General features: G+C 34.3%; 2 protein-coding genes and 1 non-coding gene across 4 annotated transcripts; 1 reads left to right on the top strand and 2 right to left on the bottom strand.

Moving 5' to 3' along the window:
* Positions 1–8,460: 8,460 nt before the first annotated feature.
* LOC104108895 (uncharacterized) lies at positions 8,461–10,960 on the top strand. Of its 2 annotated transcripts, XR_001971763.3 has the most exons (3): positions 8,461–9,021; positions 9,627–10,323; positions 10,401–10,960. XR_001971763.3 is itself a non-coding variant. In XM_018775141.3 (2 exons), exons 1-2 carry the CDS (start codon positions 8,616–8,618, stop codon positions 10,130–10,132), a joined length of 912 nt encoding a protein of 303 aa, XP_018630657.1. In that variant the 5' UTR covers positions 8,461–8,615; the 3' UTR covers positions 10,133–10,960. The 2 variants fall into 2 exon arrangements, 1 of the variants encoding a protein (XP_018630657.1); XM_018775141.3 differs by having other exon boundaries at positions 9,627–10,960.
* A 1,363-nt stretch (positions 10,961–12,323) lies between these two features.
* LOC117279750 (small nucleolar RNA snoR109) lies at positions 12,324–12,418 on the bottom strand. Its single transcript, XR_004510165.1, has one exon. It is a non-coding gene; the product is annotated as a small nucleolar RNA snoR109 (small nucleolar RNA).
* A 151-nt stretch (positions 12,419–12,569) lies between these two features.
* Positions 12,570–14,055, bottom strand: LOC104108894 (large ribosomal subunit protein eL6-like). The gene is made up of 2 exons (XM_009618046.4): positions 13,447–14,055; positions 12,570–12,884 (listed from the first exon to the last, which is right to left on the bottom strand). Exons 1-2 carry the CDS (start codon positions 13,978–13,980, stop codon positions 12,729–12,731), a joined length of 690 nt encoding a protein of 229 aa, XP_009616341.1. The 5' UTR covers positions 13,981–14,055; the 3' UTR covers positions 12,570–12,728.
* Between the last annotated feature and the right edge of the window lie 3,459 nt (positions 14,056–17,514).

Here is a 17,514-nt window from a genome sequence, read left to right as displayed (position 1 = left end):
GAAGACAACTATGGCCATAAATCAATATTAACAAGGGCACTACCGAGGTACCGCCTCGTAGTCCCAAATCATAAATAAATTCACAATATCTCATTTCTTTATCTCACCGCGGGAGCCTTCACAATTTATTTTAAAGAAAATATTTTTTCCGAAATAGCATCTCGCGTTTTAGCCATCCTTATCACACCGCATGACTTCTAGTAGTTTTCCCTACTAGCCACGCGTATCAAGCCACCCTTATCTCACCGCATGCGTTTCAATACCCAGACCTTATACCACCGTATGCGTATCAATATCACAACATATCGCAATTTATACCTTAAGTGCCCAAATATTTCAATTTGCCAAAGTAAATCAACAACAATATTTTTTTCACAATAAAGAGCTCACGGCTCATGCCAACATAAACCATCAATAATATCTTTCCACAATAAAGAGCTCACGGCTCCATCACAATGAGTACAAAAATCTTACAAAAATATTCGAAAATAAATAATTTAGCAAAATAATATTTCAAAATCTGTAATACGTTGCTTCAATACCAAATTTAAAAATGCCAAATACTTCATATTAATAATATTTAATTTAAAGAAAATTAATTTCAAATAATGTACAGAATAAAAGAAATCAAGTTTTAACTAAACAGGTAAAACAATTAGCAGAAAAAGGTTAAACAAATTTAAGGTATATATCTCAGATCAATGATGAAGAATATAACAAGATAAAATAATTTAATAAATGCGCAACAATCACCTACACAATTTAAAAATACAATCTTTCACATTTAGCCCGTGTACACACTCGTCACCTCGTGTACACGACTTTCAACACATTTTAATAATCACATTAATATCAATTCTAGGGGAAATTTCTCCCACACAAGGTTAGACAAGTCACTTACCTCGACTTGCTCCAATTTAACCAAGTAGTATGTTTTTTCCTCTATTTTCCAATTCCGATCGACTAGTATCTAGTCATAATTAATTCGATACAGTCAACAAAAATCATAGAATCAATTCTATAAGAAATTATTATATTTTTCAATAAAATTCGAAATTAACTCAAAAACAGCCTGTGGGGCCCACATCTCGGAATCTGGCGAAAGTTACGAAATATGAACGCCCATTCAACTACGAGTCTAACCATACTATTTTTACAAAAATCCGACATCAACTTGACCTCCAAATCTCAAACTCTTATTTTGAAATCCCTAGGTCCAAATCCTCTAATTTCACCTCAAAAATATATAATCTATTCGAAATATTTGATGATAATTCAATATTATGGAGTAGAAATGATCACAAGGGACTTACCTCAAGTTTTTCCGTAAAAACCTTGCTCAAAATCGCCCAACCCGAGCTTGAAATGCCCAAAAAATGGCAAAAGCTCAGAACCCCTCTGTTTTTGTACTGTCCAGGGATTTTCGCATCTGCAGCAACTTGGCCGCTTCTGCGTCAACCGCATGTGCGGAACAAGTCCCTCATCCGTGCCTTTGCCTGCATCTGCGCGCCTTTTTGCGCTCCTGCGCATGCCGCTTCTGCGCGCGTCCCTCCGCATATGCGCTCGTGTAGGTGCGAAATTTCCCTCGCACCTGCGACCATTGCCCCATGGTCCATTTGCGCATCTGCGCTTTCCAGGCTCGCTTCTGCGAGCTCGCACCTGCGGTAGAATTTCCACAGGTGCGAATACAGCAGAGGGCAGAAACTTCACCTATTTCTTCTAAGTCTGAATTTGATCCGTTAAATATCCGAAACTCACCCGAGGCCCCTGGGACTTCAACCAAATTACCAACAAGTCCTAAAATATTATACGAACTTAGTCGAGCCTTCAAATCACATCCAACAACACTAAAACATGAATCACACATAGATTCAAGCCTAACGAACTTTGAAATTTCTAATTTCTACAAATGACTCTAGGACCTAACAAATCACGTCCAATTTACCTTGAATTTTGTGCACAAGTCATAAATGACATAACGGAGGTACTCAAATTTTCAGAATCAGATTTCGACCCCAATATCAAAAAGTCAACCCCTCGGTTAAACTTTCGTCATTTCAAGCCTAATTTCATTACGGACTTCCAAATAAAATTCCGATCACGCTCCTAAGTCAAAAATTATCATAAAAAGCTGTTGGAATCATCAAAATTTTATTTCGGGGTCGTTTGCATATAATTCGACATCCGGTCACTATTTGAACTTAAACTTTTAATTTTTTTATCAAAATTCCATATCTCGGGCTAGGGACCTCGAAATTTGATTCCGAACATACGCCCAAGTCTCAATTCACGATACGGATCTATCGGAACTGTCAAAATACTAATCCGAGTCTGTTTGCTCAAAATATTGATCAAAGTCAACTTAGTTGAGTTTTAAAGCTATAATTCATATTTTTAATCCATTTTTCACATAAAAACTTTCCAAAAAATTTTATGGACTGTACACGCAAATCAAGGAATGACAAATAGTATTTTTCGAGGTCATAGAACACAGAATTAATTTATTAAATTTAAAGATGGTATTTTGGGTCATCATATTTCTTCAAGAATTTATCCTCTAATGCATTCCACAATTTACTTGCAGAAGTTTCTTTTGTGTATGGATACTTCTGTTCTCTTGCGAGGTAAGATCGAATGGTACCACAAGAAACGCGGTTAATAATTTTCTTCTTTGATATTGTCTGGTTTCTTTTCTTCTATGGCAATATCTAGCCCTTGTTGAAAAGGGATATCAAGAACCTCAGCTTGCCACATCCCAAAATGTCTTGACCCGTCAAATATTTCAACTGTAAATTTTGTATTTGACATAATTCTTGTCATAATCGAAGTTGCCGACAACGTATTATTGACACTCGATGTGGACCCTTCATTTATCTTATCTCCCATTTTTTGCTACAGATACTATTTATTTGCTGACATTACAAAACACCAAAGTAATTCTTTTCTGATGTGGAAGTTCAGACTATGATGCAACTACAAAGCATAGTCAGATAGAACCTTGTCTCTGATATCAATTGTTGCGGAAGCCGAATATATAGAGAGTGATTAAATCACAACTACTATATTTAAAGATAACTAATAAATAGTAAGTGAGACAATAATAAAAAGAATACCAGAAGTTTACGAGGTTCGGCAAAATTTGATTTTTGCCTAGTCCTTGGACACAATCAACTCAAATTTTATTTCACTCTAAAAATACAAGTAAAATACTACAAGAGAGAAAGAAGATTCAAATGCCTTAGGAGATAAGAAGGCAAGTGAGAAATGTTTACAAATGAACAAAACCTTTGCTATTTATAGAAGGAAAATGACCTTAATAATGTCATGCATGACATCACATTAAGTGTGATCATGCAATGTAAATGCATGAAAAAATACATCTACTAATTTCCTCCTAAAAGGAGACTTACAAATGTTCATACTAGTTCACATTAATCATGTCAAATTCAACAGAAGGGGGTTCGGACAAACCCCCTCCCACCCCTAAATCCGCCTCTGGTGTAGTACGCCCCACTTTTTTGCTACCACCATTCATCTCAGCTAGCAAACTTCTCCACAAACGCAGAGAAATACGCTCGCGGGTTGTGAAATTTTATTTTTTTTTACCAAGAAGTGCAATAGGAATAGTTAGCTTAAGTAGTATCAATCTATCATTATGGTGTAGTTGCGCAAAAACTATTTGTTGATTTCTAGGAGTCTGACTTACATCTATTTCGAAATTATATTTTTTTTGTCTCAAAAGAAGTGCAAACTTTACTCTTCTACTGATTGAAATGTATCATCCCTAATTAATTGATATGATGGCTTGTATTTTATATGGTTATAGTTATACAATTGTATAGCTTTTAAATGTAGGGATGTGACTCCATTTATTTCAGAATTATGTAGTTAGTGATACTTGAAGATCTGAACTCTTCTTTTTCTAACTGTTAGGATTATATATGTCCCGATAATAAAATATGTGACACTTGGTACCAAAATCCTTTGGTTATCTTTTTCTCTGGTTGATCAACAGGATGTCACAAAATATAAGCATAAATAATTTGGGATTTCATCTGTGGGTATAAAAGTATTGACAGAGTCGATCTTAATTATTACTAATATTTTGAGCTGAGATGTATTCAATTGTCAATGTGATGCATCTATGAATTGAGACTCTAATTTATCGGAATTTAATTGGCTAAACTTCTAAAATCAGCTTATTTTGAGAAGTGATTTTCTCAAAAGTACTTTTTAAAAAAAAAGTACTTTTGGTGAAAAACATTTTAAGTTTGGCTACTTAGTTTGAAAAGTACTTTTGAGTATCAATTAGTATTTGACCAAGCTTTTAAAAGGTGATTCTAAGTGTATTTTTCTCAAAAGTGCTTTTTAAAAAAATACTTTTGGAGAAAAATTACTTTTTCTGCTTATCAAAAACTGTTTTGCTTCTCCTTATAAGTATTTTTTTTCTTTTCAAAAGCATGGCCAAACACCTTAATTTTAAAAAAAAAATACTTTTGATAAAAGAAGCACTTTTGCCTCAAAAGAAGCTTGACCAATGCTAGTAGTCAATTCCTATCAAAGATGGACCCCAAAGAGATGGTGTATCAACATTTATCCTCTAGAACTATAGATTTCACAAGTTATCAGATCTCTCCTGTAGAGTCTATTCCACCCGTACCTAGCCTTAGTGAGTCATTACCTGTAGGTTTTTCACCATCTTTGTCTACCTCATTACCTATTACTAATTTTCCAACTTCGTCATCTACCCCTTCCCATGCAAACTCGATCTAAGTCTTGTATTTCTAAGCCAAAGAAATAATTTTCTTTGAGTGCTAATATCCATGAACATGAACCTTCTTACTTTTCTCAAGCTGTGAAAAATTCAAAGTGGCAACAAGCAATGGCAGATGAATTTAATGCCCTTTTGGAGAATAATACTTGGATCCTTGTTCCTTTTACCCCTAACATGAACTTAGTCGGTTGCAAATGGGTACATCACATAAAATATAATTTAGATGGGTCCATTGAGCAATACAAGGCTCGCCTTGTAGCACAAGATTTTCATCAAAAGCCTAGCATCGATTATCATGAAACATTTAGCCATGTTGTTCGTGCGACAACTGTGAGAATTGTTCTTTCCCTTGTTGTCTCTTTTTTTTGGCAAATTCGTCAGATAGATGTTAAAAATATATTTTTGCACGGGGTTCTTACTAAGGAGGTCTACATGAAGCAGCCTCCAGGTTTTATTCACCCCGACTATCCTAATCATGTTTGCAAGCTAACCAAAGCCGTCTATGGCTTGAAACAAGCTCATCGGGGTTGGTTTCATCGCTTCAGTGCATTTCTTATTTCTCATGGTTTTGCTTGCAGCAAATCTGATAGTTCGATATTTATTTATCGCTATTCTTCTCATGTCCTTATTCTATTACTCTATGTCGATGATATCATTCTTACAGGTAATCATAATGGTCTTCTTGATCAATTCATTTCTCGTCTATCTCATCAGTTTGCTATGAAGGACTTAGGCAATCTCCATTATTTTCTTAGTATTCAAGCAGTTCGTACATCTCACGGTCTTCACCTGTCTCAGCAAAAGTACATTTCTGATTTGTTACTTAAATTTCATATGCACACATGCAAACCAGTTCGTACTGCCCTTGCTTCTCGCACTTCTATTTTTCTGATGGACGGTGAGTTACTTTCAGATCCTAGTGAATGCAGGAGCATAGTTGGTGCTCTTAAATATTTGACTATGACTCATCCAGATATTGCCTATGCTGTAAATGTTGTCTCTCAATTTATGCATGCTCCCCGTACCACTCACATACATTGTGTCAAGCGAATTTTCAGGTACTTGCAGGGTACTCTGACTTATAGTTTGACTTTTTCATGGTTATTGCCTACTCGGATGCTGATTGGACTGGTTGTCTTGATAGTCATCGTTCTACTTCAGGTTTTACTGTGTTCCTAGGATCTAATCTTATCTCTTGGCGTGCAAAGAAGCAACCAACAGTTTCAAAATCGTCTGCAGAGGCTGATCAGTACCGAGCTATTGCATACATTGTTGCTGAAACTTGTTGGATTCGTCACAGTCTTTGTGAGCTTGGTATCTTTTTTCATGAACCAATTCGTGTATTGTGTGACAATATCAGTTCAACTTAGATGACCCGTAATCTAGTTTTTCATGATCGCTCGAAACACATTGTTGTTGATTTTCATTTTGTGTGTGATAAGGTTGCACAAGGAGTTCTTATAGTTCAATATGTTCCGACACATTTACAGTTAGCAGATATCTTTACAAAGGCACTGTCTTCATCTCGCTTTTGTTTTCTTCGGGACAATCAGTCCGTTTCTTCCGCCTGTTTAGATTGAGGGGGTGTATTAGTGCATATAGCATAGGTAGAATTTCTTTAGTCTTACACTTTGTATTCTAAAGAGTCCTTGTTTACATAACCTTGTACTCTAGGTAGAGTCCTTATTGACTTGATACATTGTACTCTATATAACATTATATATAATAGACAAAGCTCTCACGTTAAGAGCATCTTGGGCAGAATACTATTCTTCGCATTGAATTCATATCATCAAAGGCCCTCAACTCGTTAGCAAGAAAGAATGAACGAATATTGATAAATTAGAGAAACAACCTTGAGTGAAACATAGTAGTAGTCTTTTTCTGAGTCAAATTACTAATTTAAATAAGCTTACAATGGTTTGCCAACCTAATTATTAAATGAACGTCTCCGATAATTGCAGTAATGTAGTTATCTGGCCTCTAGCAACTAAATGGTGCATTCTTGGAGCAACTGAAGCTTTTGAAGTCAGAGCTGGACCTAGTATTTTAAGTTTATGGGGTCGGAATTTTGGAACGACGACTTCAAGTCCTAACGATTGAGTTTTAAATTTAATATTTATACATATTTAATAAAAAATTTAACACAAAATACACTATTTGAACAAAATCTATTGGGTTGGGTCGAACCCGTAACTCGGCTTCTGCCTCAGCCCATGTTTGAAGTCCAAGGCTAGATTTTTATTTTTTTTAAAATGCGCTTTTTTTTCTTCTTTTTTTCTTAGCATTCAGGACAAGCCCTTTCAGAGTAGGGGCAAGGCCTACATTCACACTACTCTCCCTAGACCTCATTTGTGGGAACTTACTCGGTTTATTATTGTTTTTATTATTGTTGACAAGCACAGTGGTCTATTAAGATCTTTAAAACATAATTCAAATCAACAATCTTTCTTGATTATCCCGTATTTAAACCAAATGATTAGTGAAAAGAGTAGCATAACTGTGGTAAGAAATTGAGATTCAATGTATCTGGACGGAATTCTAAATTTATTGAACTTGCCCATCCATTTAATACCCTAGAAGAAGAAGAAGAAGAATAATATAGGAAAAGATGGCTAATCTTGCAAGATTTACGTCTTCCAATCGCCACTTCCCTGAGTAGTTTATCATGGTTTTTTTCTTTTCTTTTCTTTTCTTTTTGACATTTCCTTCTCTCAATTTCTGAACGATAGTTTCATTCAATTTTAAATTATTTTGAATACATTGCAAAGAATTTGGTATTATGTTCACGGCAAGCCTATTAATGCAAACTATTTGTCATTTGAATAAAGTTTATTTTATTACTCAACTATGGTATATTAATTTATTACTCACCAGGTGAGTTTCTCAAGTAACTTGAGTTTGTTTTCGAGTAAAAAAAAAAACTTTTAAACCTATAATGGAATGATACTTGACAGGTTTAATTTACTTACACTGTTCTTACTTAATCATAGTTAATTAATACATATTTTTACCCCAATTTTATCATTTAACTATATATGATAAATTATAATAGTTTAGATTAAAAATAGAGTGCGGATAAATTTTCTTCATTTTGGAATTTGGAATTGTGAAAACTTAAATAAACAATGCCCACGGTGCTTGTATAGAAAGACCCCAATTTGAAGAAAAAATGGTCGAGAATTGAAAATACGTATGAACTCAAATATCAATTTTAATTTATTCTTTAGGAAAAAGATAACATACTTAATTAGAACATTGCCACATAAAAAATATGATAATATATTAGAGCCACAACTTTCTATGGTTGAATAATATAACATGATTTGACTCTCAAAAAAGTAATATATTTGTATAATTCTATTGGGAGACAGATAATCTATATTATTAGGACATTTAAGTGATTATCCGATTGATAAGTTATTTCTTTAATTATTAATTTTTGAAAGGGGTGTCATGACTTATCACTTAATAGGACAACAAAGCTAAACAAAATGAACCAGTCGATAAATTATGTCCAGATACATTAGGTCATGCCCTTCAAGCCAAAATACTGAAACTATGCAAAATCACATAGAACCAAATCACCAATAATGTACTTATACCTATCTCTATGTAAATAGTATTTACTATATATATATATATATATATATATATATATATATGCGCAGCAACGTAGCTAATTTCTTCATCTACATATCAAGCAAAACTCTATAAATTGTCAATAGCTTATTCTCCCTGAACATTAAGAAATCACAAAAAGGGACATTTCTCGTCATTTTAACGTGATTATTTTACTGTCATTGCATAAAAATTAAACTCTTTCTGTCCGTGCATAAAAATGAGGTTTAAGAGGGTAGCAGCGGCATTTGATGAGGTGGCAAAGGCGAGATTTTGCGAAAGCAGTGGTAGCGAGCACTCGTCGGTTGAGAGCGTGACGGATTTGTACGGTCTTGTAAATTCGTTTATTGAAAGAGGAAATGGTTTTAGAGGAGGAAGAAATGAAGAAGAGATTATTGATAATGATAGAGATAATTTAGTAGAAAATGGATTAAGCAATAATTGTTTTGATGATTTAGAGATTAAGGATAAGTTAAGGAAATTGTTAGGTTATGAAGAAAGTGATTATGTGAAGAGAAATATTCATTCCGTCGTGGAAAATGCATGGCTTGAAATCGGTGATCGGAGTACGGTGGAGTTCAAACGGCGGTTGATGACTCGGTTGCGTAATAGAGGATTTGATGCTGGTAAGTTCTAAGTTAATTACGTCTCAATCACAAATTATTGAGGAAAATTATTTTAGCACAAATTACTGAATTGATTAGTACATGAACATTTTATTCCATTTCATTATCTTTTGAGGTAAATTAGAGTTTTCTAAGATTAAATAGTGATTTTTAAGTCATACACTTATTCTTACATGGAAGGGAAGCCTTAGAGTGACGATAAAGTTATATGTGACAAGTCATGGGTTTGAACCGTGAAATCAGCCATTGATGTTTGCATCTAGGCTACCTACATCACACCCCTTGTGGTGCGGCTCTTCTCCGGATCCTGCGTGAATATGGGATGCTGGCTGCCATTTACACTTAATTTTACATCAATTAGATTTTAATTCAAATTTGTTTGTATGACTTCTTTTGTTTCATTTCTTTTTGGTGAAAAAAGAAATTTAAAAACTCTACATTTTCATCTTTCTAATCCTAATCATTCCTCTTCACTATTGTCAATTGATGCTAGTAACTTAGATAAGTAGCTACATTTATTTAAAACTATTTCACTACTTTACTTCTTGAAAGCATTTTCTTGGAAAGTGACTAATCCATTTCTTGAATTCATACTTCATATATAGATCTGTGCAAATCAAAATGGGAAAGAAATGGTCAACTTCCATCTGGAAATTACGAGTACATTGACATTAACATGAACGAAAATCGCTATATAATCGAAGTTTATCTTGCCAGAGAATTCGAAATAGCTAGACCAACACCCTACTACACTTCATTGCTCGAGATTTTCCCTTCAATATTTGTTGGAAAAGTGGAAGAATTGAAGCAAGTGGTGAAACTAATGAGTAGAGCTACAAAGAAATCAATGAAGAAAATGGATATTCATGTTCCACCTTGGAGACAACTTAGTTATATGCAAGCTAAGTGGTTTGGTTCTTACAAAAGAACAATCAATGAGTTCTTGTTAGATGATGATAACAAGAATCTTGATTTTTCTTACAAGTGTTTGGCTAAGAAAAGAGCAGTAGGTTTTGTGTCCATCCCAACAATTTCTTTCTATTGCAGAGAAAACTTTGCTTCTAACAATGGTATAAAAGTTGGAAACTTGGCTGCAGCTTTAAATGGATGAAGTTTGCTCTATCTAATAGCCATAGTTGAGTAGATAGTTAGGCTACTAGAGGTGGAGATCACATCACCCTTTGTAGCAATAGTAGAGATCAATATAACTACATTCAAACATATTCCTCTGTGGCTGGCCACAGTGGCTAGGAAAGCTCCGGAGATTCTATGGGAAATTGAAAATGTTGAAGGCAAAGGGAGGTAAGGTGGTTTTTCCATCACCCAATCCACAACAAATTGAATGAAACCTGTTGATAAAGAAGCAGTTTTTTGTTTAGATGTGCTCGGCAGATGCTAAAGCCAAAACATGGTGGCAACAATTGATCGAGCTGATTCCATCATGCTTTTCATACATGGATGAGTCTACCAATTCCTCTACCACGCTCTTGGATGTTGTAATTCCTCTTTTTCTTCAATGAGAATATAAAAAAAAGTAGCAATTTCGCCCTGCAGTGCCACTTGGTGTTTGAGCAGTATATAGTTGGAGGGGATACCGCATATGTTACTTCCTGTCTCGAAATATATGTATTAATTTTTTTTAGTTAGTTGTCAGCACCCATTTTTGCAAAGAAGAAAAAAATGGGTGTAGTTGTATGTGCACTCACCAAGTTAAAATACTAGACCATTCTTTGTTTGCTGCAATTAGTAAGTCTAGTTTAATGGAGATGAAAAGAATTTCTCCTAATTTGGGGAATGAGTGTTTTTTCCTTGTTTAGTATAGCGGGTTTAGGTTTGTAGTTATGTATTTATTGATTTTATTATGTGCGAGTTCTCTTATAGCTTTGTAGAACTTCGTTTTCTTGTGAGTACTATCGACAAAAACCATTCAGATTTTACACATTGCATTGTTCCACTTTTGACTCTTTCTGTCTTTCATTCTCAAAATTCGCCGTAGTTGGATAGATTCTTATCTCAAGAGCATGATATAGAATCTATATTCCGATGCATTTCTTCGTCTGAGTCAAATTAACACTCTCCCAATTGGAGGGAGTATGTTCTTGTACTCTCTTTAAAATTTTGATAAATAATCATTCGAAATGTAGTGTTTTGAGATGCATATAGATATCGAGCTGGGAGAAAACGCAACAAACACAATGATTTTATCTCTTATTTCTATAAGAGGAAACAAACTTCACGTTACATACAATACAAGCATCCGTAAAGTTGTTGTGAGATATAGATCATGGATTCGAGGCCACTAATATTTGCATCGGTAAAGTTGTTGTGAGATATAGATCATGGGTTCGAGGCCACTAATATTTGCATTATACTAATATTTGCATTAGGGCAGGCAAATATTAGGGTAGGCTATCTGCATCACACTCCTTAGGATACGGCCATTCGCAACAAGCATGTATGGGTCCACCTCTTATTCTATTCAATGGAAAATAGATGAAAGGATGGTTAGAGTGGACAGTCAGCAAGCCAGCTAGAAGATTAAATGTATTTGTTTTGACTTATTCTTCTTCCACTACTTATCAGCAATTACCAGTAACATCTGTGGAACTCTACTCTAGAAAAATCCACTTAAATCCAGATGCAACTCCCAAATTAATGATTTCCAGAATACAAACAGCAGCTCGTTAAAGAGTAACAAGCAGTACTTGGAGGGATTACATAATGTCACTTAAAATACCATCCACCCTTATACTATTGTTTCAATATTCACAACTAAGAGCCATGGAATGGACATAAGCTTTCACTATTTGCCTTATCTTCCACAATAAACATCGTCATCTTCTGAGGTCCCAGGAAGAGAACAGTATGCCAACAAATGTTGTAAGACAATGATCCTAAAACCAGCTTTTAACTAAAGCCAAAACCCATCCTCAACATAACTTCTGTATCCAACATATATTCAAATCCATGAGAGCCAAAAGATAGCTTTTGCAGAACATGAGAATGAGTTTAGTGCTATCACATAAGATTGACTGACTACCTTCTCAATAACCACCACCCAATGAAGAATTTTTTGTTGAAGCAACTAAGCAAATTGTTAGGAATCAAAGCAGTGATCCTGGGAGATGCAGAGCTGATTGGTCATAAAAAAGGGCCTACACAAAATACGCAGTCTTACCCTGCATTTTTTGCAAGAGGCTGTTTCCACGGCTCGAACCCGTGACCTCCTAGTCACATGGCAGCAACTTTATCAGTTATACCTAGGCTCCCCTTCTTTAATTCCCTTTCACAGTGGGTATGCAAAATGTAAAAAGTTCGGTAAGCAAATATGTCATTAGATTTACAACAACCAGCCACTTAACTTCTCAAGTCAAATATATTCATATAGCTACGGCCACCATGGCAGTCAAGATGAAGGGTACTCAATTCAACCCTCTTCTTGGTACATGAAGGTGTAGCTTCAATATGGAGAATAATTCCAACCCCAGCAAAAAAGTTTATCATTGAGCTCAGACATTAACAAGTCACTATAAGTAGGATAATCAAGATCAACACAAAATTCCCATAATGCATATATTCTAATTAAAGATGTTTATAATCAGCAAATTCTCAATATGACCTCTAAACGCAGGTTCAAACCGAACAAAACAGAAAATAGAGCGTAACAAAATCAATTTATCCAAAAAAGTGATGTAGATGTTGTTCCTCTAAAAGACAAGCTCATGTGGTTTCATGCCTGCCTTGAGTGAGAACCTCGCGGACAAATAAGCCTTCAATTCAGGAACGCCTTCAATGGCCTTGATCAATGCAGTGTCCACAGCTTTCTGCTCATCTTTCTTTTCTTGTGGAAGCACATTCTTCTCCTGCACTCAACAATCAAATACACAAATCACAAATCAAACGACTCTCAAATGTTCTTCTCCTACATCCTTTACAAGTGTGTGTACATATAATGCCCGCATATACACACACTTAGAAATTTTTTGACAGTATATATAACTAAGCTGTGGGTGCATCACTTTGTGCAAATATATATTCAGAGTATAAAAAACGAATACACTATCACTTAAAAGGTAATTGCAAGTAACTCTATTTAATAGTATGTAGTATCAATTGATAACCTCGAATAAATGGCAAGTAACATGATATAACATGTTAAATTACACTGACAATGTAAATAATCCATTACAATGTACATGTATATAACTTAAAATCATATATTTATACTAAGTCTCTATCCACCTTCAATTACATCTACAATACATTTATCTATACACGCACACACATACACACAAAGGCGCGCACACACAATTTAAATATTTTTATAAATATATATCTATACTAGGTCACATTTATTTATGAACCTGAATTTGCATATACACTATGGAAACAGATCGAAGCAGAAAAAGAACAAAGAAGACAAACCTCTTTCTTGTCTTCAAAAAACTCCCCTTCTCCCTTCTTCTGCTTCTTCTCAACCTGCTTAACGAAATACTTATCATCAATTTTCTCCACATTCACACCCGAAACATCAACCTTAGTTGAGGTACCAATAACATAAGCTTGATTCACACGTCTAAGAGGAACGCCATTAATCTTAAAAGGTCCAGTAACAAGCAGTAGCCCAGAACCAAGTTGTTTCAAAAACACAACTCTTTTCCCCTTAAACCTACCAGCTAGGATAATCAACACAGTCCCAGGTGTAATGCTTGCTCTGAGTTTTGTAGGTTTTGGCTTGTGTTTGTTCACAAGGGGTTTTGCTACGTCATCGGCGGGGTAAAACTTTGGGGGTTTTATTGCCGGAGCGGCGGCGGTGGGTTTTTTGTTGTGGGATGGAAATGTGCCGCCGTTTTTCTTCTTGATTGCCCAGAGACCTTTCTTGTGGTACATTTTAGAACGTGAGAATTTTCCCAGGCCAGGAATTAATTCTGGGTTACGGAGAGATTTCTTGGGCGCCATTGGAGAAGAGAAGCTGCTCTGGTGAGAGAGTAAACCCTAGTTTTTGAGAGAAATGGCTGAGATCTCATCGTTTGGTTTATGTAAAGGGTTACTGATGATGAAAGCCCACGTGTATATGGGCTGGGCTTGGTGATTTTTCATCTTTGGGCTTGCCCGCTTGCCATGGATTTCGACAAATTGTAGAAAAACTGGAGAAAATAGTCACTTTTTAGACGGGTAATTTACATTTATCCCTCGTTTCAAAACTAGTCAAACTTTAACCAGTTTTTCACTTTGTGGAGTTTCACTTATAAAAATTAGAGTTTTAGTATATTATGTTGAAGGACAAGATGAGGTAAGCTAGATTGAGATGGTACGGGCATGAGAAGAGGAGGTGCATATATGTCCTAGTGAGGAGGTGTGAGAGGTTGACTATGGTGGGTTGAGGAGAGGTAGAGGTAGAGGTAGGCCCAAAAAGTATTGGAGAGATGTGATTAGGCATGACATGGCGCTGTTTCAGCTGACTGAAAATATGACCCTTGATGAAAAGATATGGAGGTTGAGAATTAAGGTAGAATGGTAGTGGTAAGCGGGCGTGTCTTATTTATATGCCGGTGTCATTAGTGTCAGTGTTGTATTTTCATTTCTTCATATTCGCTTATTTCTTTTACTATATGTCATTTCTTTCTCTTCGGTTATTATATGACCTTTGCTCGCTATGGTTACTACTTGTTGTTTCTGTTTTCTTTATAGTTTTGTTTTTCCTCGTGAGCCGAGGATCTATCGGAAAAAGTCTCTCTATCTTCGTAAGGTAGGGTAAAATCTGCATACACTCTACCCTCCCCAGACCCTACTTTATAGAATTTCACTGAGTTTGTTGTTGTTATTGTCTTCAGATTTAAAAAATATATTGATCACAATTCAAACGGTTACTAAATATTAAAAAGTGGACCAAAAAGTAATTATTTAGTGTCATTTTTATCATATTATGTACTCCCTTTGTTTACTTTTACTTATCTGTTATACTAAAAATATATTTTTACTTTTACTTGTCCATTTTAGCGAATCAAGATAAAGATAAAAAATTTTCTTGTTTTACCCTTATCATTAATTACTCATTTCTAAAATTATTTCCCAAAACTTTCTGAAATGCTATCATTATTATGGGTTATATGATAAAATATATTCTACAATTATTATTTTTTAAGAGGCGTGAAAAGTTCAAAGTGAACAAGTAAAAGTGAACGGATAGAGTAGATGACTAGAACTTTCAATAAATATGAGGTCCTATGATTTGATTGGTAACTGACAAGAATGTCCTATAAGGGTTTGGTCTTTTATATTAGCCTTTTTTTAATGTATTTAGAAAATGACCTTCGAAACCACACTTATTGCTTGATTGGGATTTTCTACCAAATTTATAGATTTGATGCTATATTACTCTACATATATTGTTAATTGTTCATAAACTCTACCCAATTGACATGACATTGTTATTATTCAATTGTTACCAAACTTACCATATTTATATAACTTTGTGTTAACTGCATTCAACCTATTTGTTAAATTGTTCATAAACTCTATCAGATTAGCATAATTTTGTGATTGTTCAATTATTTACCAAATCCTACCAGATTGGCGTAATTGGGTTATCTGCAGTCGACCTATATGTTAAATTATTTATCAAAGGCTACTCGACTAGCATAATTGTTTTGTGTGTTGTTCAACAAAGTGTTATTTGAATTTCGATCAAACAACCCCAAATTTACTCCAAATAATCTCAAATTTGAAGCAAAGCCCCCAAACACCAACGATACTCAATCCCCAATTTAGCCAAATAATATCAAACGAAGAGATCCACTTTATTTTCTTTAACACTTTATAATGACCAATAATAGAGTTTTGACATTTTTAAAGCAAATCACTAAATTAGTATTTGAGCTAGAAATTTAACACAAATTAGCAACATTCAAACGATTTTAACAATAATCAATCACTAGCTTTCGGTTTCCAACCCACACAAAAGTTTTAAGCTTTTAAAATTAAAGAATTATGATGTTTGAAGTGAAAAAGAAAAGTAAAGCAATAAAGTAAAAATATAAATAATATTTAAAGACCATTCCCTTAGATGGGTGTAATTTTATGGATCTAATCGGCAATGTATATAATAGGATGTTGATGCTTCTCCCTCCCTTAATTAAAAGTTAAAGTTAAAGGTTCTAGACATGTGAATGAATGTTTTTATAAGAAGCATTTTATTCCATAAAAACTTGCCTTTTACGGGCAAATTTGAATTAGTCATATCAATATGCTTCAATTTAATATCAAAGCAAATACTCATATACTTCGCTTAATGTACACTATTCTCTTTTTAATTTGTGACGAAAAATTAATATCTTTCTATACTTTAAATTTTTAAATTTAACTTTTATTTAATTTCTAATGAGATGCTCTTTATAGTTGTAAACATATCATGTCGTGTTTAAATTCACAAATTACAATGATACTTTTAATATGTGACAAAAGTTTTTTTTCTTTATTAGACTTCATGCCGATCAAATATTGCTACATAAAATGAAGTGGATCAAGTTAATAATAAAATAATAATAATAATAATAATAAATAAATAAATAAACAAATAAAAATTGAGAGTGTTTAGGAAAAGAATTACATATGGTAAAAGGGATAAAATGTTGCAAAACGAAAATAAAAACAAAACAAACACTCTATTATAAATAGAATTGTATTTAAGGTGAATCTCTATATTTTAGAGAGATTTTAGGGTTTGTTACTTGGTGGCTAAGTCATTTTTTCCCTGTAAATAGAGAGGTCTTATTCTATTGTAATTCATCTCAAATCAATAGAATTGTCTCTCCCTTTTCTTTGCAATATTCTTCTATTATTTTATTTCACGTTATCAGCACGAGACTCTACCATCTCAAAAAGCTTTTTGAAAAAACTAAGGTATAATTTTTTTCCTCTTTTAATTATGATTGATATTATGAAACGAAAGTTCATTGCCCTTGAAATTTCAAGCGTGTTGAATGCTGAAATCCATTTAGATGCAACGGGTCCTGGAGAAGCCATTAAAGATAAAATTAAAGCATCTACCCAAGATTGTGCTAAGGCTTTGATTTTCTTGCGCCATCATCTTGATGAAGGGTTGAAAATAGAATATCTCACAGTCAAAGATCCACTTGTTTTGTGGAATGGTTTAAAGGAAAGATATGACAACTTAAAGTTGGTCACACTTTCACAAGCACGATATAATTGGGCTCATCTGAGGCTCAAAGACTTTAAATCTGTTTCTGAATACAATTCGGCGATGTTCATAATTAGTTCTAAATTGAAACTCTGTGAAAATAGTATCACTGACTATAAATGCTTGAAAAAACGTCCACAACGTTTCATGCCTCCAATATGGGTTTGCAACAGTAGTATCGAGAGAAAGGTTTCAAGAAGTACTCTAAGTTGATTTCTCTTCTTCTCATAGTTGAACGAAATAATGAGTTGCTTATGAGAAATCACGATAATTGACCCATTGGGTCTACACCA

Source organism: Nicotiana tomentosiformis, chromosome 5 (assembly GCF_000390325.3).
Source record: "Nicotiana tomentosiformis chromosome 5, ASM39032v3, whole genome shotgun sequence".
Lineage (NCBI taxonomy): Eukaryota > Viridiplantae > Streptophyta > Magnoliopsida > Solanales > Solanaceae > Nicotiana > Nicotiana tomentosiformis.
The sequence above is the reverse complement of the archived record's forward strand: the minus strand, read 5'-3'. Positions and strand labels throughout refer to the sequence as shown.

Excerpts from the sequence above, each read along its gene's own strand:
- LOC104108894 (XM_009618046.4), bottom strand. The coding sequence starts at position 13,980 with ATGGCGCCCAAGAAATCTCTCCGTAACCCAGAATTAATTCCTGGCCTG. Across the intron at positions 12,885-13,446 it reads TTTTTGAAGACAAGAAAGAG|GAGAAGAATGTGCTTCCACA; the intron begins GTTTGTCTTCTT and ends TGTTGAGTGCAG.
- LOC104108895 (XM_018775141.3), top strand. The coding sequence starts at position 8,616 with ATGAGGTTTAAGAGGGTAGCAGCGGCATTTGATGAGGTGGCAAAGGCG. Across the intron at positions 9,022-9,626 it reads TAATAGAGGATTTGATGCTG|ATCTGTGCAAATCAAAATGG; the intron begins GTAAGTTCTAAG and ends CTTCATATATAG.